Source organism: Haliaeetus leucocephalus, unplaced genomic scaffold (genome assembly GCF_000737465.1).
Source record: "Haliaeetus leucocephalus isolate CR32 unplaced genomic scaffold, Haliaeetus_leucocephalus-4.0 Scaffold184, whole genome shotgun sequence".
Taxonomy (NCBI): domain Eukaryota; kingdom Metazoa; phylum Chordata; class Aves; order Accipitriformes; family Accipitridae; genus Haliaeetus; species Haliaeetus leucocephalus.
In genome coordinates this window covers 7,513,628-7,536,763 of record NW_010972620.1, presented here as the reverse complement: position 1 = coordinate 7,536,763, position 23,136 = coordinate 7,513,628, and the positions used below count along the sequence as shown (strand labels likewise).

The window sequence follows — 23,136 nt, the reverse complement described above, 5'->3', positions numbered from 1 at the left end:
TGAGAAGCCATTTCCCTAGATAAAATTATAATAATATTCAAATGTAATTCCCTGAGAAATATCCTAAGATATTTAATTTGAAATTAGTTAAGTGGTTATTTGGCTGAAAGGGATTGTAAAAACAAGATCTACTTATGAGTCTTCAGGCTAAGGAAATATTCTAGTGAATTTAATTAAGAATGGGATTCTTTACTAACTTCAGTCCAGTAGTAACCTGCAGGTTTGTCTTTTGGTAATTACTGTGTCTGCTGATTAATATGATAATCATGACCACAGTTGCAACAACTGAGAACCCTAATCAAAGAAACAAAAAAATTGCTAAGAATCACCCTCAGTGTTCAAAGAGTTTTTTTCCTGGAGGAACTGGAGGCTGCATTACTTACCTCAAGATCTTCAAACTTTTAATGGTGTTTTAGGATTGAACAAGATTCAGAAGGGGAGGCAGTCTGGCAATCTTTATCAGTAAAATCTTCTAATAAAGGGACTGGGCTTTTATTTTTCCTTTTTGTTGTAAGTGTCTTCTAAAAGGGTTTAAGATGCTGTCTTAGAAAAAACAAAAATGGGAACAGTTTTACTACAAAAAAAAAGATACAGTTTCTGTTTTCTTAATAAAATAGTAATACGACTGTGACATTGTTTTGGGCTTTGTTTAGTTTTCTCCAATGTCACTTCATTTTTGAAAAAAGAAGATATCTGGTCTTAAAAACATAGCAATGAGGTATCATCTCCAACGTACGCTGAGAGGGTTTTGCATAACACTCTTCAGTGTTGCTGTCTTAGCAATTAATCAGCAAAGGGTGGCAATAAATGAAGGTCAGCTTGGGAAAACAGGGGAGGAGTCTTCTGGGCAGGAGCCTTTGGGAACAGCTTTGTGGAGGAAAATTTGTAGCAGTGTGAGAAATTAGTGACACGATTTATTAGCTGATAGGGTTTCTGGTAGGTGAACATGGGGTTCCAAGCAGCTCCAAGCAGCACTTCTAACAGGGAGCGCACCTCTGAGTCTTCCAGGCTAAAGGAGCTTTCCTGAGAACCATTTCAGCTGAACTTCCTCAGCTGGACTTGGTGTTGTTCTCTGTACGATTCACTGCCTTCACCACGTTACCTGAGCTGAGGGTTTGCTTCAATGCAATGGTTACCTAAAATGGCATCGGTCCTTCCCAAAGCTACCCATTGACGCAGCTGCCTACACTGAGGCTGGAGGAATGCTGAAAAGGTTCACACAGAAATACAACTCTGATACGAAACTCTCTACCCTCACCACGTCTCTCCATTCCCTCCCTTCTGTCCCTCTCCCGGCTGAGAATTGTTCAGCTACAATACCCGTGACAAAGGAGGCTGGAGAAGATAGCATAGGGGTATAGGATGGGAAGGGACCACATGAACCACTCCATCAGGTTCCCTGCCATCTCAGGCCATTGCGTGAGAGCAAGACCTGGCAAGATGATGAAGAAAGGGATTCCTGTGGAAGCTACAGGAGGGAAAGGTAGCTCCCAGGATGGTCTCTTTCCCTGGACGCCCCTTCCCTCCTTTCTTTCTGCACATGCCTGTATGCCAACATCATGCAGTACCTGAGTAGTGAGTTTATTCCTACAGTTTTTCCATCCTGGGTTCAAGCACTCAGGATCAGGTTGTAAAGAAGGTAATAAGTTCATGTGAGTGGAAATGCTCACAAGGTAAATACTTTCATCTCTCAGATCTGATGCCAAATTCTGTATGACAATGGGCCTTGATAACTCTGATGGTCTCTCAAAGCTGGGCTTATAATGAATCTTTTAAATTCATCTGTTCTTCAAGAAAAAGAAAGCCTTTTTAGTTCTTTGAAAAATATGACTAGAATTCACACAAGGGGTCCTCTGTATGTTTCTAAAAGTCGCCTTTTAACTGTACACTTTACAGTCCATTGGAAAAGCACTCGAATATTCAAAGATGCCGAAATCAAAGGCCACATAGTGTCCAGTTAATCCAACCATCAGGTGTCTGTAGATAGCTGGTGGAGATTCTCTGTAGACATTATGTTAATGTTCTTTCAGACATCACGTAATAAAAAAGGGAAAAGGAGAAAAAAGAGAGCTTTTTACTATTTCCCCAGGTGCTCAAGTCCTAGCTTCTCTATCATTTAATTTGTGCATGATTTTTCATGAATACTAGGGGAAAGATTGTAAGATCTGAAAATGGGACCCAACTCCAGAGCTAGAAATACTCATCATCTCTCCTTGTTACCTATTTGTTTCTAAAGAGTTGAGGCTTTTTTTTTCTGCAAGTTTCAGAAAAATGCATGTTAGTATTTTGCTATGCACAATGTAGAAATCAGAATTTCAAAAGGGAGCCAATACAATAATCTATTTTTAGAATCTAGTTCAAACAAGTCAACAAAATAATGTTGGCTGCCTTCTGCATTATCATCTCAATTAAAAAGGATAATTAGGAGAAGTATTACATAGATGAAGGAAAAGTTCAAGCAAAAATAAGTATTGGAGGTAAATTTCCTCTCCTTGAAACCAAAATAGTCTTTGAAATTAGAAAAAAATGGTGCAATAATTACAGGGAAAAGAATCATTGCTTTTAATTAATAAAAATGTTTAGATCAACAGGAAAGCAAAATAGATTGCTAGGGATGGATCATAATTTCATTTTTGTTAAAAGCTGCTAAATGTAATCCTCCTATACTATAACGTACAATGAGCACCTGAGGAGTTTCAGCAACAAAGTGTTGCTGAAAATAAACTAGTGTTTATTTTCCCCTGAAGTTACCTCCAATAACCCTTATTGTGCCTTAGAAGAAATAAGCTCTTCTCGTAACTGTATCAAAGGGCTGAGGAACCTTAAAAACCACTGTAAAGGAAATAAGTGCTTCTGTTTTACAGACAAACACCAAGGCCAGCTGAAGGCTGCGGGCTAAGTCTTTGGGTACCCTTGTAAAATGAGAGGAGGGCCCAGATCACCAGGCAAGTTTTCAGGTCAACATGGCATGAAGATACGGGGGAAAAAAAAATCCAGTAATGAAAAATGAGTCAATGTGGATGGGTAGGTCACCCTTTCTGATGGGACGGTGTCGGCAGCCTCACTATGGAGCTTTTCTCTGCAGCCACATCCAAGCTCAGATGCGCACACTGGCTCTGACCCTGGTTCAGGCTTAGCTAAATGTGATGGCAAGTGAGATTAACAACCTGACTGCTGTATTTTAGGACTTCAAGTGAGGAAGAAAAGCCTCTGGACTCAGCCAACGTGGCAGCAGGGGAAAACCTACTACATGAATGGCCCACTCCAAGATTTTGTTCAAGAAATCAGTGTCTCAGAGGTCAGTCTCTCCAGTCCTGTGGCTCTGCAGCAGGGTCTGAAGAAGGATTTGGGTTGTACATTTATTAGTGTTTCTTCTGGATCGAGCAAGCACTTTCCAGAGACACACATAGGTGCAGCTGGTTAAGGGACTGGAGGTCAGACCAAACAGCTTCACCTCGCACATAAGGCCACAGAAGGAAGGGAAGAAACCTCAGGTCTCTGTTATAGACATGTTGCAGCTTCAGGGGAGCATGAAGGAGGATTACAGTGGTTTGAATCTCACACTCCCTGGGTGGGACTAGGCAGGTGCAGAAAGTGGGAAAAAGAGTTATTTGTTGTGAAACATCTGGTGTAAATATTCCATCTGATATACAGCATCCACTTCTCTCCAGTGCTGTCTCATCCACTCACCTGAGGTGACATCAGGCAGGAATCACTTAAAATGGGCAGTCCATGTAATATCCGTACATGTTATAGAAGTTAAGGAAGCTTTCCAGCTTCAGCCAAAATGCCAAAAGCAGGACTCCGCACTGAGACTGCCTTAGCCTCAGGAGGGACCCTCAGTCTGGAGTGCACCGCACATGCAGAGAGGTGAAGACATGCTGCATACCAGACCCTTCTGGTGTGGAGATAAGGGTTCAGTCCCTCATTTCAGGCTTTCTCTGCAGTGACAGAATAAGGATATTCCTCCCATGTAGGCAGGGTTAATAATCGAAGGGTTTCTCCCTTAAAGCACTTTGTAACACTACATTTAAATGTGCTGCATGCATTATTCATCTTTTTGCAGCAAGCAGTAAGAGTGGAGGCAGCTGTCAGTCCAATTAGCATTTCAGAGCTCTACCCTCCAGCTGCCTCTGGGGGGCATGATAAGAAATGACGGGGTCCATGGGACAAGTGGCCCATGCTTTTGGGCTGTGGAGCAATTATTTGCCAGGGTAGCTGCAGTCCCTGAAACAGCACCATATCCAACTTTGTCAAGGGAAGGCTGGAGGAGGGTTTTGTTACAAAAAGGGAAGGTTTTTTCTTGCGTCTATGTTGTACCGAAGGGAGGCAATCGTGACTCTCCTCGCAACAGCTTTCCTACATTCCTTCTCTTGCACCTTTGTCTCTCAGGGCTTCTCCATAAAAGATTATAAAAACTACACAACTTCAGGATTGTAGCTTATTTTCTCTGTAGTTTGGTGGATACAGCACTCTGCATGTCAGACTAATGATTCTGGCTGGGATACTTCTACACAATTAGTTTGAATATGAAGCACAGCAAAAGCAATATCCTGGTTACTGTTAGTGATACTTGTGTCCACAATGGCTGGACGTGCTATAGCTTCAAAGAAGTTGAGGAAATCCAACAGTTGCCTTGCTCCTATTCTGCTTACACATGGCTGGGCTATTACAGCTTGGTGGGAGGTCATTATACAAACCCAAGCATGGCCCTACTCTCTAAGCACTTAGAGTCAAGGTTAGATATTTGACTGGATGTATTTTAGTCATGCTACTCTCTGTGCTAACAAAAGCTCATAAATTCCTAGAGAAAACAAGATAAATTAGCACAAACTTCAAATCTCTCTAACTTATCCCAGCAGAAAGCAAGCCTTTGCACAGACAACATCGTGGTGCTACTGCCCTGTGCAGCTGGCTGGTCTCCCATGTGTCTCTGTACCTCCTAGGACTCAAGTCATTAATCTTATATTGAGTTGGGCTGTTTGGATGTTGGACTGTCCATCTCATTCAAAGCTCTCATACACAGTGCTGAGGTTTTTTCATGTAGAGAAGGTTTGGTTAAGGTCCCAAAATGACCCAAGATGACAACATGAGGCTCGACCTGCAATATAGAGGCAGTGAGAAAACTTGTTCCCTTATTTTGTTCATTTTATCCAGTTACAATGTCACCTCTACTGCCCATGTGCATACAGCACCTAGCACTGGGCTGACTGTACCACAATGTAAACAACAAGGAAGACACCTTGAAATTCTCACATTGAGAAATAAGTAACACAGATTTAATCTACATTGTGCTTTCAGCACAGTGAACAGTAATAGATAGCCATATTCCCCAGTAGGAAATAAGGGAAAAGAAAAAGCTAAAGTTAAAACTGCAGATGAAACATATCTCTTAGGCTGATGACTTGGTACATGATAGCACTTTGATCTTATCAATTAGAAAACAATTTGACTTCAGTCTTTTCTTCTGGGTATTATGGCCAGGATCATACCAATACTCTAAACTAAAAGGACCTGTTCTAGCTCAAGTATTATTTATTCCATGCTTTATTATTCTGTTTCATGGAGAAATGCAAGGACAGCATCTCATTAACTGAAAGAAAATAAAGTTTTCTTTTTTAACATCATAAACATGGTAGGTCTGCAATCAGGGGTAATGTTTAAAACACTGAATGTACCTAGAGATATAATGTGGCAAGGAAACTTTCCATGCATTCAATGAGAGATGACAGCACACAGATAAAGTACTAATCCCTTGTTATCACCTCTAGGTACCAGACTAAATGCAATTGTCAGAAATTCTCAGCAGAAGTTGACAGGACCAAGACAGGGTTCATTTAGGGTCACTGGAAATTCCTGCTTCATTTGCATAAGCATTTGAACAAGTGCTTCAAGAGTCTTGCTTTCCAGCAAAAGTTTAAGCAATTAAACATAGCCACATATTAACAGCAAGCAATTGTTTGAGGCCCGCATCCTCAAAAGTATTCAAACACTAATACCTACTGATTTCGAGGAAAGGCAATCCAGCATCTTAGCCCCAATGTCCTGCTAGGTGGAGGAGTATAAATCTCTCTGAAGCCAATATGTCTGTCCCACCTCTATGTCTGTTTTATGGCAGTTAAGGTGATGGCAGAGAATCAACATCAAATTAAGAAAACACTTTGAGTTTTTAACCAAATTTTAACTCCCCGCTCTTTCTGACAAAGGATAATGAACTTTTTTTATTCTCTCAGGGTATGATAATGTCCTCAGAGAAAATTCATATTGGATTTTATAAATACTTGGTATATTCTTTGTTTATCGTCTCAGTGTTCAGCCATTAGCAGTGAATCGCTGTGGTGTTATACAAACCAGAATATAACAAGTACAAATAGCAATCAGTCTCTGCCTCAGGACACACAACAAGCTGACAAGAATTATCTGAAAATGCTTTAGAGATGCTTGCCAAAACCAGACCTACTGTTTATGGCCAGAACAGATGCCTGCTAATTCAGGTGGGCATTTAAACTATAAAAGCAGATTATGTCTACACACACGTCTCTGAGTCACCTGTACTATGGCCATGGCTGCACCAGCCGTTCATCCAGCCTGAATGAAACATGAAGAAAGACGGCACTGTCTGCTTTAACATTTTAGGCAGGTAATTGTAATTATACTGGGATTTGCCCAGGATGTGAAAACTGCACACTCCTCCAACAAGCAAACTCGTCATTCCTGGACTTGACATGTGATACCACAGCCTTGGTTGTTGACAATGCCTGAACCCCAGATCTTTGACTGTTTATGGACTTATATAAATTCTTATGCCGGGGTGCAGAAAAGGCTAGAGAACTGAACCAGGAGCCAGTTATAAGAGGCAGAACGATCTGGTGGTTGCATGCCAACCTGAAAAGCAGAGAAATCTTTTTCTTTCTTTTCCTCAGCAACATGCATCCACTGTCATCTGGCAAGGTCACAGAAACCTCCTATGCTTCATTTTCTTCACATGATAAACCTGATTCATCAGTAATGCAAATAATTTAAACTTTCCTTCATCAGTGTTGGTAAAAGGGTAGTCAAAAAACATATTTTAAAGGAACCTTTAACAGAGAGTGTGTATGGGGAAGGATAACCACGGGCAGGGAATGGAGCTGGAGTTCCAGGGAGCTGCTTAGAGCTCTACCATTGCCTGTTTGGAAACCAGAAAAACAGCACTGCATCTCTACATCCCTCAGCTCCCCCATCCATAAAATGGAGATAACAGTACCAAGCTGCACTTTATAAAGCACTTTGACTGAGGACTGAGAAAGTTACCTTCATATTGGCATCTTGCTTCTAGAACAATATTTTCAGAAGCGCACTACCACCACCCTCTCCCACTTCTACTGAACACCCCCTTTTTTTTTGAAGTCATCAACTTGCTACTGTTTTAATGTTGCTAGTGATCCCAGTTAGGGGTGGAGAGCTAAAATGAGCAACAAAAACAAGGGCCTTCCTTTAGAGACATAATCTGTTTAATAAATATGACTGTAAAAGCAATAAACAATAGCAATTATACATTACACTACATTGTATTTAACGAAAGGGAAAAAGAAGATGAAAAAGTACATCAAAAAAAGTAATTTTAAAATTAGAAATAGTTCCAACACTATAAGAAAACTTTTTGATTGGCTTACTATAAAAATAAGTTGGCTAATGTTGGACTTCAGTGGGGAGTATTATACAGTTGCTGCCAAAACTTTCCCATCTTTCTTAAAGCTGTAGTTGCAAAGACAATAGCAAAGCCATACAAACTGCTATGTTTCTACCTGTCTTCAGACAAACTACATAAAAGAGGCAGAGGACTCTGTACTGTGATGATCTTTTAACTACTATGGGTCTAATGTTCTTACACTTGGTATCACTTTTTCTCTTTGCCAGCAAGTAGGTTGATTTGGGCTTATGCCCAATTTGTGACAGAGAAATTCAAACCCACCACCACCACCACCAAACCCCTGTCCCAGGACTCTGGGCAACGCCAACAATGCTGCTTTCTCCTGTTTTTGACTCAGGTTGCCATGCACAACGTCTACCGAACAAAACCCACTCATGTCAGGAATCAGAGTGCCTCCTAAGCGGGCTACACTGATTATGAACTGGCCTCTATTTGCCTTCATCTAACATAGTTAATTAAGTGTACATTGGTTGCTGTCTGTCTCTCCTTGCACTTCAAAACAAAATCCTGGTGCTAGATTTACCTGAGTTGGGTTGGAAATCAACAGCTGTAACGACCACGGGTTAGGCTTCAGCCAGATATCCAGTGTCTTGGGAGGACTTGTTCGAGGTACGTTAAGCCTGCTTTCCTTCTCTTCCCTTGCATAGTCTACGTGAACACGTCCTGCAGCCTCATTTCTAGTTGCAGTGTAAGATACAAGCTTATGTTATTGGTAAGACATCAAATCTTGTACAATAGTGGTCCTGTGGTGCTGGGGCTCAAAATGCATGGCAACAATCTCAGGCCAAATCCTCTTTTATTCTCCCTCCTCGGCCCAGACTGGCAGGAGTCTGCAGATCTGCAACCAAGCGGGGTTGCCAAGAAGGCCATAGGAAACTGTTCATAGACCTTTCCCTGCCCCCCATTCTATGAGCAAGGTGTCCTTCAAAAAATTGACAGGCCTTGGGGTGACTCCCAAAAGGCAGAGATCTCCTGGGACTTCCCCAGAAAAATCCAAACGTCAGCACTAAATGCAGCTGAGGGTGTTACTAGGGCTTTCTCTTAGCCAAAATTGAAGGTGTAAGGCTGATACAAAGTACAGTGTAGGTTCATGCTGGCAATAACCTCCTGCAACTGCAGTGTGGACAGGCCTCCCTGCCTGCAACGCATTCTAATTCTGTTCCATTCAAGGTTAGGAGGCAAAGAGTTATCTTCCAATGGTGCTATCAGTGGGATGCTTTGGTGTGAGTCGGCTAAAAAAGCTGTTTAAGAGCGAGCCTGGCCTTGTTGGGATCACCTACACTCGCACTCGGCCTCCTCACAGCCGTGGGGCACAGGCAGCAGCTGCAGCTAGAGGAACGAAGGGCAGAGTCCAAACAAAGACATAAACCAGACTGACCAAGAATATTTTCAGTGCCTTTAAACTCCAGTGTGATTTTCTGTGTGTCCTATGAAAGTCTGCTGGGGCGGCTAGCCCTCCCGTATCCCAAAGTGCTAAAAGAGCAGTTAAATCTAAAGCCAAGAACCCTCAATGACCCTCCCACCACCCCCCCCAGCCCTTCTCCCCCCACATCCCAGCCCACCCCTCTCCCTAAAGAAGAGACCCCCATGCATATTCTTGGCCTATATCATTATGAATTTTCTACAAATTAGAGACAGATCAGAAAAAAGAGAGTGGAGGGGTGAGGGGAAGGGCCGCAGGAGTCAACAGTGGTACCAAGTTCCTCTCCCCCCACCCCCCACTAAAATTGAACACCTGTACAATGCAGTTCCACTATGGTCTCAGTATAATGTCCACATGCACAGGCTTAAAGCTAAAAACCCTTTGTCATCTGAAGAATTAAAAAGTCCAAATGCAGTGAGCTCTCCTCTTTTTTTAGATATAGATATATATCGGTGTCCTCAATTCAACCATTTACATAGGTAGGGATTTCTTTTGTGCTCTGGGGCTCAGCAGCTGTGGAAATACTTCCTGTGGCAAAGAAAGAACAAAATAAAAGAGTCAGTAAATAACAAATGCATTTAGCCAAGGAAGATGTTTGAAGGTATCACCTTGCTGGCCTTTGGGATTCGACTGTTCCAGACTGACAGGTTCTTCCCAGAAATGTTTTCTTGTCATTCAAAACACTGAAGGTGATGTCCTGTTCTTTTGCTAATGAAGATGATTCACCCGTGTTGAACAGAAGAGGGAGAGGCCAGAGCAGAGGGGTCGAGGGAAGGAGGGGTTGAGGTCCTCAGAGGAAATGTGTAACTCATTTGCAATGATAAGGTTTTGGAGATTTCATAAATAACCTTAAGCTTTGCATTTGCAAAAGAAGAGCCTAAACCACTCACATCCAGAAAATATGTTTTTTCACTGCCAGAGTGGAAGGAAAATTAAATGATCCAGGGACATTCATTCAGATTCCTCCAAGGAAGGATCCCTGAATGTTAGTCAAAGGGGTTGAAAAAAACTAGGTTCTGAACAAGCATACAAAAGAGAAACACCCAATTACAGTCTTGCTTTGTTTTCCCAAAAGAAAGAAAACTCATTAAGAAAGAAATTGCTGATTTCCAGAAACAGATGAGGTGGTTGCATAGGAGAGCGAAAAGCCTTTGCACTTTCTATTCTGTTCACACCTAGGTCCAGACCTTTTCATTTTGTCAATGAGCTCTGATGCAGTTTCCTCATTCATCTTACTGACAGGATGGAAAAACACTCTTAGGAAGTTTGTTGGACTGATTCCTTTTGATAGAGAATTGAGTCTATGTATGCCACACATTTACCTTTTGTGCTCGCTAGTGCAGTTACAGGTGCAAACCAAGGAGTTATAAAAGGCCAATTTCTGGTTTAATACCGGGGCCGGCAGCACAGCTGAGAAACACAAATGCTGGCTATTGTAGAAAGCCAGAAATGCCATAGTTGCACCAAATGAAAACCTACACCAATATTGGCTGTCGACTGCTCTTATCCTAGAGTCTTCAAGGGATTAGTTTCCATCACCAGCAAGAGCAGTTTTGAAGATACCTTGAATACAGCTAGCAGGTGACTGACTCCTGCCACTTCAGTCTGAGTGACCTGTGAAAACATGTGTTTCCCTAACCCTGGAACGGCATGAACCATGGTCATTACATTCTTTTAGAAAGGGGGAGCTCAAAGCCCATCTATTTCTAGAAAGAGAGTTCCTGTCTTGAAATTGGGTGTTTCTCCCTTAGCATCTTATATCAATTTTGACTTGGAGGCTTCTGAGGGAAAAAGAAAGAAAAACAAATGAAAAAAAGAATTGTTAAAGTTTAGGACCCACCGCTCCGGGTCTTGGCTTGAAACCTCTTGGTGATCCACAAGCCTTTTGGAAGTCCTCTGTCCAGACTACCTTGGCTGCATTTCCTTTCCTTGGGTTCTGGACTGTGGCCTGGGGTTGCTCTGTATGGGGAACACCACATGGGAAGGTTGGTCCCCTCATGCCATCCTGTGTTCTGCTAAGCAGGGATGTCCAGGTCTGCTGATGAACAGCTGCTTAAAAGCTTTCAATAGCTACCAGATCTCTCCTTGGTGAACAGGTGAGGAGAGATCAGTATTGATTGCAGCAGGGCTTCCAGCTTAGACCTCAGTTTCATCAAGAGACTTTCTTCTTTTTCCTCCCAGGTTGTTTCACAGGCCACAATCTTAGCACATCACATTCCATCCTTTAATTGCCCTTCCCCTTGCTCCCACTCTGCAGTAGCTATGACACGAAGCCTGCATTAGCAAACACTCCCGTACAATTTAGAGACATCGTCAGGTAGGGTCTAAAGTTTGGTTAAGCTGATGAAATTGCGCAAATAAAGGATCTCAGTTACGACTATGCCTCACTCCTGTCTGAATCAGAACAGCTATAAACTTTAATTCCTCTAAAATAGGTCCATGTCCTTATTTACAGGGGTCCTGTACAGTACCTCTGGTCTGGGCCTGCAGAATTGTCACCTCACAAATGAAGTTGAGCAATGCCCGAGCAATGCTAGCTTTAGCAGAACATGTCCCCAGGCTGAAACCTCCCTGCTTCATCCCAACGCTTTTACTATAGTCAGGGTATAAGAAAACATATAAGCATAAGCAAATGTGTGACTGATCCCAGTATGCCCTCTTCAAGTCTATTCACTTTAGGTCCTACGAAAGCCTGCTTTGCAAATTTGCAACCACAGAGGCCTGTGGGAGAAATCAGCCTGAGGGCAAACCCAGCTGTGCAATGCTGAGATCCCAGGTTTTGCTCGATTTCCCTGGGAATCAGCCAGGCTAGAATTGCTGCTGGCAACAACGTCTGGCACAGCACGAAGGCCACAGCAGTCAAAACATCAATGAATATTTAGCTTTTAGATCTGACTTACCGAATCACCTGCTCACCTCCATGTTCCAGGTGAGGGTGGCCGAAGTTCTCCTGGATGTGCCTCAGGTGTGGGGATTAACCCCGCAACTACATCAGCCCCAGCAAAATAAATTAAATTGCCTTATAGCGCAAGTTAAGTGCTGGCAGGATTTTTGAGAAGGGGAGGGGATCTACGTAGAGCAACTAGGGGAAAGAAAAAGCCTAAAGTTGTTCCCCTCCCTTTCATCACTTGGCAGTGAGAGAGAGGGGAGAGTTAGCAAGGTTTCCTGTAGCAAAACTAATGCTGCAGCAGAAGAGGATGGGAGGAGGAGTGTGCAGGAATATGGGAAAGGGGGAGGCTGAGAAAAGGGTTAGCCAATTATAAGTCAGAGTCTGACCAGCTGCGGGATGCTGCAAGTTATTTACCTATGGGTTGGACTTCCACCTTCTCATCTACTAGTTGCTCAGGGCTCATCAGCTCACTTTGAGGGACATTAGGTATGCTTTCCCTCTGACTGACTGGACTGACCATCTCTTGATCTTTTTCATTCTGCATCTGTGCATATATATTAAGGCCAGGAATCTTCCTAAAACATTAACAGAAACCATCATTGTGGGGTACTCTGGCAGATGATGTAGCATCAGCTTTTACAAACCAAGAAACAAATCACTGCAAAAAAAGAAAACCCAGCAAAACCAAACCCAAACACCTCAGTGAAAGGCAGCAATGGGGAGAAGGAAATGGCTCAGGGAGGGTCATACCTTTTGAACTTGTAGATTACAAACACGGCTAGTCCCACAAAAACGACAGAGAGGAGCATCAGCATAGCTGAACCACTGTGACTGGGAGTGAGGTCCACCAGGGGAGCTGCAAGAGAGGGAGAGAAGGTTAGAGCTGCCCCCAGGCCTCATCCGTCCACATGTCTCCAGGGCTTCTCTCTCTAATTCAGCTGGGAAGAAACCTGGGTTCAGACCACTTGTGTTTCTCAACCTACCCCTCGATGTGAAGCCCCGTAGCTTTCTCCTTAGAGACCTCTTCTCTCTGGCCTATTAGAGGACTGCCTGAAACATACTCTCTCATATTGCAATTACCTAAGGTAGTTGCAAATTAAGTCACTTGGGTACCAAAACTAGGATTTTCTGGATGATCCTGGAGCTACCCATGGGCTAACTTGTCATGTTGACTTTCTATTTTGCTTAGAGCTAGTTTGGGTAGCTCCCAATGCACAGTGAATAATGAGCAACTGGGTCCTCACTTTTACTGAAGGAACAACGCTCACCATTGTTCCCTTCCTCCCCAACCAGAAGTCCTGTCCCCTTCACAGACACTGCCTCAGCATCAATGCCTTACCATGGCAAGCTCTTCTCACACCTCGGATATTTTCAGTTTCTTCCTTTATCCCCTTCCTACTGTTCTGAACATGTTCTACCCTCTTTCCTCTGGTGCCCTGTTCTCTCTCCCACAACTCTTCCATGCCAGAGAGTGCACAGGTTCAAGAAAAAACAAAACTAAAATCCCATATCAAACAAAAAGTCCCTCTGTGCTTCTTCTCAGTTTTGCTCACCATCTCTTCATAGCCCCTTGCAAAAGAAGGCCACACAAACAGCCAGAAGCGTGGCTTTCCCAGAAATACAAAGTAAATTGTATTACAGACAGTTTCCATCACTCATACACACACACAAACAGAAAGACATCTAGCATTCAAAAAGGAAAACACATAGGTCCAGCAGCCTCAGCTGTTCATGCAGACGCCAGTAAAACATACTATAGACAGACATGCAGCTGTAGCTGTGCCGTCACACAGAGCTAATGCACACAGCCGAAACATCCTCACTGACAGTCTCTATCTGGCGTTGCACATGGAACGAGGTAGTAGTAGGTAGTAGGTAGTACCTTCCTCTGCAAAGCAATGGAATTTAACTTGAACTGCTGCCATACACATCCTCTTTCTCTTGCCCCTCTTCACATGTACGGAACAGACCCATCCTAAACCAGAGCCAGAAGACACAAAAAAACATGCACACACAAGCAAATACTTACTCAGGCACACACATCACACGTGCACATGTTTTCAGCTGTCACACTCAGCCTGATAAAGCCAACATTTACAAAGAGAAGTGAAAAATCTTCTCCTTCCCATATCAAGCAGGCTATCCTCAGGAAGGAGAGGCACCGGGGTGAAATGATCCATTGTTATGAATTCCTCACGCATCTCCACTCTGCCCCCTTTGCCTCTGTATTTCGTGGGTTTCTGCAGTTCTGTGGGATGACAAAGTGGCTCTCTGACCAATTCAGGCTCAGCATCACTCAATGTTCTTGTTATGATGCTGTGCTGAGAGTCTGGTAATAAACAGCTATTTAACTGCTTTGTGAGGAATATTGCATATTTCACTCTGCCTTAGAGTTGAGGTTGTTGTCTATTGGGTTGGGGACATTGGTCTGGGGTTTTTTTTTCATGAGAAGAAGGAATGAACATGATGAATGGATTGTAATCTGTTGTCCATAATCGCCATAAATTAATCCTTCCTCCAGCGTGGCCTGAACAAAAAAGACGGAGGTGTGAAATGTGCTGAGGCCAATGCCTGTCATTCTTCTGTGCTCCAGGGAATGCACATGCTCACTTCCAACACACACACACATAGAGGCTCATTTCTACAGGTTCTGCTTGAATAACCACACCAAGCTAGTTTAGATACCTGCACTTTTTTTCCCTGCAGCTCCTCTGCTGCAGAAATTACTGCTGTGCATGACCAGGCACACACACAGGGAGGAACATACATGTGCACTGAGGCATGGGACCATAAATGTAAGCATATGTATACGTATGTGGGCACTTACAAAAACACATGCTGAGCTTTGTGGTTCAGTCAACTACAGCCCATAGCTGTCCAGAGTCCAACACAGAGTCACAGTGAAAAAGTTGGGAAAGAAGGGATACCATAGACCAAAGCAGCACCTCTGGGCCATATGCATCCCCTTGGATTGTGTTTTCTAGGGAGCGCTGCCAATGCTGGCTTGTGTTCCAGGTTTCCCTGCTTTATTTTATTTATTTTTTTATAAAAGCTTGGATTTCAAAAGGACAATTCTTCTTCTTCCTCGACAGCCAAAACAATAGTTTTCAGCAGAGAAGTAAATCTCTCTTTTGGCATTTTGTAAAATTCTAAACTAATCCCAGGTTTTGATGTTATGAAATTGGGTCTTTTATTTAGACAGAGAACCTAGTCATGACCTCTGCAGCTTGATAAGGAGCCATATTCCCTTGAAGACCTCACAGTGGCTGCTCTCTGGGCTTTTTAATATCTAGTTTGGCAGTCCAGGCTCATTTTGCATTCTTAGTGAATCATATTTCTGCAAGAGACAAAATCCTGTAGTGTTCCTATAGGACATTGTGGAGCCAGGTACAGCAATCACTCACATCTCACCAGCAGCTTTGTAGAGAAGTACAAAAAAGCCTACCTTGCAGGAAAAATGAGTATTTGCATCTATTATGGACAAGAAGTACTCACTCCCGGTGTTTGTGTAAATACAAATAAAAGCGTGGCGAGCACGAAGATCATGTATTTACACAGCATGTCTGAGCCAAGCACCCTCTGCTCGAGCCTGACCTAGCAAGAAACAGGCCAGCACATGCTCAGAGGCCAGACTGTTATGCAGCATGGCAGTATGCCACACTGATAGACCCTGCCTTTTCGTTCATTCAGGGCAGCAGACACGGTTTAGTAGCCCAGAAAAGTGCTACAGTACCTACACTAACTACCTGGCTTTGGGACTGGAGCTACCCAGCTTTTAGCCAGTTCTGAGCACAGATGGAGCAGCTGGGGACCCTGTGCACTCCTTCATGCAGCGATGCCCAGAATTCCTCTCCAAGAAGCTGCAGGAGGCTCCTACATACAGCACAAAACTGGGATCCAGATTAATCTTGTATTAAAGGCAGGGCTGGATATGTGATTTTCAGTGTCATCTGTTTCCACTACATGAAATCAGGAATGTCCCTTCAGCAGCAAGAGGTAAAGATGAGCCTTTCCCAGGAATATCTAATATGATTCTTTCTAACTATAATTTTTTAGAAAGGGCCTACGGTATATTCAGGGCTGGAGTAGTCATGTCTAAATATTCATTTGGGATTTGATCTTGACTTTAATGAACACTGACCAAAATGGAAAACAGCCATGTGCATTGGCAGAGTAAATGCCCAGAAACAAATATAAAAAATGATGAGCAAATGCAGGTAACTCATGTTTGAAGCTCACATTAAGATGCTTTCAGATGTGTTTCTTTTAAGAGCTGGGCACTAAGCATTCATTTTCTGAAAGTACATATAGTATCACCAGTCACTGTTGAAAATTCAGGCTAAGGATTGCTTCTCTGGTAACAACTATTATGTAAAACGTATATGAATTTAAAACTTAAATGTAAAGTCACGCAATTCTTCTGTGTCATATGTCTATTACATATCTTTTTACAATCTACAGGAGAAAAAAAAAATCAAACAAACTGACTTCTCAAGCTGTTGTGTTTTTTTTTCTTTAGAGATTACTCAGCTGTGCTGCATCTCTGCTTTTTTACGCTTTTGGTTCTAACGTGTAAAAGTAAGCAGCTGATCATCTGTTCCACAGCTAGTGGAAAGCAGAAACCTGGAGCAAATATTCCCAGGGCAGATATTATAGCCAATTCTGCTTAGGAAAAACGAAATATTGCAAACACCAAGGCTTTCTCCTGGGGGGATTTAAATGCAGTCACATTACACCCTTTCTTAACAGTCTCTTTTTCCTTCCCTTTATGGACAAGGCAGCACATGGACTGACACCAGCTTGGGCAGGCCTGTTCATACATAAAAAGCTTTTTGGAGAGCAGCTTGCTGGTACAAGTGAACTGAGGCTTTTAGTTTGTTAGTTAGCAAAAGAAGCTGATACCAACTGACCAGAATTATCAGCAACTCTTGGAGAAAAGGAATTCCTGAGAAACCTGAGCACAGATCTTTTTGTCCCACCTCTTGTAATAGTTAAATAGGGCCTGTGCTGTGAAATGAGGGTTTAGCATACAGAATAGACAGAGACGCATGTAATTAAATATCAGGACTTTGGAGATGGCTCACTTTAAAAAAGGATTAGTTAAAGTCCAAACTGCCTAGTCTTATGTTTATGCATATGTAAATTGATTCTAGTCTTTCAGACTGCTGAACAACTTCTGAACTGTGCTTAGTTGCTTTGAATGTTCATTCACTCTAGAATATCTGAATATATCCAAGGCTAGCTGGTAATCTTTGCACCGTGTGATCCAGGCTGAATATGCCAGGATGCTGCTCAGCTGTTGAATATTTCAGAGAAAGCCAAGAAGTACACATTTCTGCTGCTACTTTTACTGCATTTCCAACAACAACAGCAAATTCTTGCACAAAAGTAAACAAAAGGATTAGCTGTAAATGCAAAAGCCACTGTATCTTTTTAGCATGATAAAGAAAGGGGAGGTGGAGCAGGCATTTTAACGTCTGCCCATACACTGAGTTGTTATTGTGACATAAAAATAATAAATGTTTAAAATACAGCTGTTAGCACACTACTACCAACAAGGAATATATTACTTGCTGTGCTACAGAGCAACAGGGAGGGTGTACACAGAAAGAGGATACTGACCTGCTGTTAAATGGGCAGCGTGGACAAGGATTCGAACCCCTGGCTTCAACTCAAAATGGACCAGGTTTTGGTTCAGTTTCTGGATCAGCGTTTCTGAAATCTGGAAAAAAGGAGAAAATAAGAAACACATTTGTTTCTTGATCATTGGTTTAGATTGCCAATAGGTGGGTAGGAAATGGAGCTGCACACAAAGCAAAGATTTTGCTGAGGCACCAGACTTTCCGAGCACAATTTCCTATCACCTTACAAAGAGGGAGTTTGTGAAAGCTGAACACATCTGCCAGTACTATGTCCAGAGTGGTTTGTGTACAGTTAGCAATGACCGATAGCAACAAGTTGCCCTGTCACACCTCTGCAGGAGCAGCCCAGCAGCAAAGGGGAATTGAGCCCCAAAGGAACGTTACACTCACATGTGTGTCTGCAGGACCAGCCAGCAACAGTACATCAGTGAACTCCATTTACTATTCAAGCAGAGAAGCATTTCAATTGCTAACACTCATTTGCTCATAACAAATAACTTTTTGCTAGCTGAGTGGCCAGCTCCATGATCTTAGAGCATGTTTATAACGTGATATACTTGAATCAAAATGAATAGTTTAAGTCCTTATCCCAGCTTGCACTTCAATTTCAAGTCCTAAAACCAAATTTCATTTCATCCAGCTCTGAGTTTCAAGCCAGCTACTCCCTAATCCTTAAGTATGTACCAGAACCAGCTCAAATCTGAAAGTGTTTACTGACTACAGAGTGTGGCTTAAACAAATTGCATGTTCCATCTATTCTTCTGGGTTACACAGAGAGACCTTACTCTTATATGCTTTCTTTCATGGGAGACATTCCACAGAGCTTTTAGATCACTAGATTATCTTGCCACAACTCTGATGACAACAACAGAGCTCTAGCAGAAGTGAAGCAAGCTATTCCTCCTTAAAGGCCACAACAGAAAAGATGAGCATTTGTTTAGATAAGACCCCATGAAATCTCTATTTCTACAGTGAAGAAGCCAAGCTTTGGTCCAATCTGTTGGTAAACATTCCTTTTTTTAAGTCAGTTTGTCACAATATGCACAGAGCCACTTTCTCCATATCACTGTTAATTATATCCAAGAAGTTTCAGGCAAGTTGCCATTAAAAGCAAAAAATCCAAATAGATTAATCAAGGAATGGAAGCCTATGGACATGGTGTTGATAGTTTGTCGTGTGCCTTTTGCATGTTCATTTGCTAGATGTTTCATGTATTTCACATTTTCTTACAACAGTGAGCAATTTTCCAATGGAACATAGCCGCTGTTCTGCATGCTGGTTTATTAGGGAGAGGTGGTTGGAAAACTGCAAAAAACCACCCCCACCCCATAACCCTTAATATGCAGTTGCCAAGAACGTTGTGTTTTTATGGCCATACCAAGATCCAGAGGAACCATATTCTAGTGCTCACCATTTAATTTAATTTGTTTTAAATAAATCCTTATTCCTACTTGAAGATTAATGAAAAATTGTCAGAAAAAAGAACATTCCAATAATTTTTACACCATCTTTTTCATGTTCTTCATTTTTGTCTGGTTGAGTTATTTCAGTAAATGCTACCCAGATATGATTAGATGTTCCTCAGCTATCATTCATCACGGTATGAGATTTATCTGCCTCTTTTTTTTTTTTTTTAACATTCTTAATGGTTCTTTCAATACTCTTGGCTTATACACTTCATTTCTGGCTGCTGATCACTTGAATAGGTGCCTTTGATCCAATATCAATTTGGCAATAACTCTTACAGGCATTTTATTTATATTTTTTAATATATCTCTTCAAAGTTTACAATTTTTTCATGGGTGCCAGAATGAGCAGTAAATATATTTCTTTCAATAGCAAGGAAAATTACCACCTGCTTACAAAGAGCCATCTGCTGAGCTCAGAGCACCAGGGATGGTGAAACAAAGATGTGCAGTACATGAAGAAAGCCTGGGAAGCAAATTATATCCCTCTTTAAGAATTTAAGCATATTAATAACCAAGATTGACGACTATAAAGAGTGCTTCATCTCTAAAACTGGAGCAACAGATGCAGATCGATATGCTGTAAACCAGGTACATTAATGGGAATAACAGGAAAAATATCATCCTGGCCATTTCCAGTCCCAAACATGACCTAACAGCTCTCCTCCATACCCCTGCGGGAATTACCTTTCTTTGCACTCTGAGATTCTGATGCTGCTGGGGCAGCTGAGCCTATGAAAAAAAAGCAACCACAAGACAGTAAATGGAAGAAAAGAGCCAACCACATTGTGTCATTCCTCTTCAACACATTGTGACAGCTGCACAAAATGGTCAGGGAGACAGTAGGGGTAAAAACCATACATGATGCCTTCTACACCAAAAGAGGCTTAATGTGATATATGACTCAGAATGCAGCTAGCAAATAGTGCTGTCTAGTATTGGAGAATGGTTTCATCAAGGATTTGGGCAAGAAATGGAAGAATAGAAGAACCTTGAGAAAGTCAGCCTAAGAAGGGATCAGAGACTTTGTTGGGCACCAGTGACATGAAGGAACACTGAGATCTGACCTGGCCTGCCTGAGGCCTCTTGCGGTGCAGAGTGAAGAGGGAAAAACAACAGCACCAGCAGGGACATTAAAGCTGAGAGCTGTCGTGGCAGCCTCCTAGGAGGCAAGCTGAGCGTGTGAGAGAAAGCTCAACCAATATTCTTGTCTGGCAAGCCGATGAAAAGGAATAATAGGAAGGGGAGAGGCAGTAAGAGTGAAGTAGTAAGAAAAAGGAAGAAAGGCAGAGAGAAACAGTCACAACTGAAGTTTTTTATTACTGTATTGCATTGCTACCTAATCGTGAATGAGGACCTCATTGTACTACATCCTGTACAAATGGAACTCAGAATAAAATGATTTCTGCTTGAAACTACCAGTATCTCAGCAGAAGCTTGAAATAGCCGTCACTGTTCCAGGACTATATGCAAAGTGTCAAAACAGGCAGCAACTGCTCATGCTGCTCATAGTATACAGCATATTTCCTTGGCTCAATTAATTATATGCTCTCCCAGTGGCTTTCTGGGTGCAGCTTTTTTTGCCTGGGTCTTTATGGAATCTGAACAAGTCAAAAAATGAATGACAGCCTGAGACCTTCAAAAGCACGAGAAGTTCTTGTGAGAATCAGACATCTGCCTTCCTCAGGGAGCTCTGGAGATTCCTGACACACACTTCTGAGGGAAGCACAGATGTATTCAGATATGTTTTTAAAATGTTTGCTTGCTTGGTACAATGTTTTCACTTCTCTTTATGCGGAAAGTCAGATTCTCTTTGAAATAGACATATAGACAGTATAGAAAGAGGGATAAAAATGCATTTCTGTACTTCTAAAAAATATCTGAAATAGAAACCACACACAATGGTTTACAAATGTCAGTATTTGAGGTCAACGAGCAGGTTACACACAGCTAAAGGGCTAAATTCACATGGGGATTGGACACTGCTCTCCAAAGTTGGACCTGACAATGCTTCTGGTCCTCACATGGTCCCACGAGGATCTGTGAACTGCAGATCACTCAGGACACTCACTTTGAGATTGGAGAAGTGGCTCTTCCGCCTTTCTTATTCTATCAAGTCTATTCCTAGCTCAGTGGATCACAGATTATCAGACTTTAATCTAGGAGTGGTTCTGACTCACATAATTTGTTTACAACATTATTAAAGTGTCTCTGAAGTAAATCTCCACACAAAGGCTGATCTCAGTCACCGAGGTAATGAAAAGGTTTCAATGGGAAACATTTTGGGTCTTGTGCATCCCTTTATTTCTGCATTCAAAGTGGTACCATGGATGCATTTTTGTTTAAAAGCAGTTAAGGAAAAATCAAAGTACATTGGCCTGTTTGAAAAAGAGCCATGCAACTCCAGTTGAACAGATAGACCTCCAGCTGGGGAACAGGTTGGCCTCAGGCCTATGCTTGTTCCTGTCTCACTCCTGGAGATGCAATGAACTCAGCTGAAGACAAAACTTCTTAGAACAGCAACCTCCTAATTTATAGTCTTCAAGAGTCTCCCTTGTGAAAATAATTAGCTTTCAGAATTAGTTTTGGTCCTTAACTGAGCCTCATTGACTTTATCTGCTTCATTTGCAGAATTAAGCATGATGTGCAAAAATAATTCAGTAATAGAAACCATTCTTCATGTATCATTTTTCATCAAAGGACACATAATGAATAATAATAACAGACAATTTGTGAAGGAAAAAAAGATATTCCAATTTAAAAATGGAACAAAACAAAAATTAATTTGGCTTCTCTTAGCATTTTGTCAGAATTAGGACTGTGAAAGAACCATGTGCACCAAGAAACAGAATTATCACTCAGAAGGACATTTTCCCATACCTTTATTGAATTTTGAAACCTCTGGTGTAAATTGTTTTAGGCTAATTGAATGTGATTCAACTATGCCAGTATGTACTAGCTAAGAATCTAGATAATTTTATAGATACTTTGTAAGGATCTCAACTAATGAGTGCTGCACTTCTATTCAATTCGTTGAGTAAATCAGTATACAACTAAGGAAAGAATTATGCACATTGGTTGGTAGGAAGCAACTTGAACCAGCATTACAAACGTGAATCAGGAGTCAAGGCAAATGTAGATTACTTTAAACTGTGCCACTCGCCATGCACAACCTTGGTTACTTCGCATGAGGCATCTAAAGTTTGCTTGCCTTAGCACTGAAAAGAGCATAATCACTGACTTACAGGGTCCAGCAGGATTTTCTTGAGATCTTTTAATGAAAGATACTAAATTCAAGCTGCCATTAGTATCCAGAGATACTGTGAGAGCACAAGGTGGAGGACTTTCCTGTGGTTACTGTGGGACAAGAACTGACCAGCAGATATGGACCCAGAGAGAACCTGGACATAAAAGCCATGATGCGCTTTAGATGAGCAAAGGCGACCAGAAGGAGTCTTGAGAATCAAGGGCTGCTCTGTACACTGAGCAAAAGATGAGAAGGTGAGAGGTCTGATAGTCACATGGCAGGAGTTAACTCAAAGACATTAAGACAAGGTATGTACACAGCCTCTTCTACAGCACACAAGCAGCTGATCAAGAAAAGCTGGCTAAGGAAAAAAGCCCTTGGTACAGGGTCTTCTGGCTCATATTATTCCATACTCTCCCCACCTGCCTTTACTTCTCAAATACTGACCCAAGCTTCGCTAAGCACCCAGTGGAAGACTTGGTCTGCATACAAAGGTACAGATGTTAAAAAAAATCTCTCCTAGTAAACACTAAGATGATTTACCCCTTTTTCTGGAACTTAATATCCAGGATTGACTGGCACCATTTTCTGTAAGATTTGAAGGTGTTCACTGTCATGGTCTTGTTGCTAAAATATTTTGTTGACAGGCACAGGTGAAATACATCAGAGGAAAGAAAAGTAGTGAAAGTAAATATGCTGAAACACTAAAGCTTAGGAGGGTGGGTGAAAAAAAATATTAAAACAGATAGAAACTCCATCGGCTACAAAGAAGCAG

At 42.0% G+C, this 23,136-nt stretch overlaps 1 protein-coding gene across 1 annotated transcript in view; it reads right to left on the bottom strand.

The window, feature by feature from the left end:
- Positions 1-9,292: 9,292 nt before the first annotated feature.
- The window catches only part of SORCS1 (sortilin-related VPS10 domain containing receptor 1), a 310,060-nt gene continuing 296,216 nt past the window's right edge, over positions 9,293-23,136 (bottom strand). The window contains exons 25-29 of the mRNA XM_010564989.1: positions 17,629-17,728; positions 12,757-12,862; positions 12,421-12,581; positions 10,957-11,075; positions 9,293-9,644 (exon numbers count right to left, since the gene is read on the bottom strand). Of these exons, the coding sequence (XP_010563291.1) occupies positions 9,588-9,644; positions 10,957-11,075; positions 12,421-12,581; positions 12,757-12,862; positions 17,629-17,728 (543 nt within the window). The 3' untranslated portion in view covers positions 9,293-9,587. The remainder of the gene's footprint in view (positions 9,645-10,956; positions 11,076-12,420; positions 12,582-12,756; positions 12,863-17,628; positions 17,729-23,136) is intronic.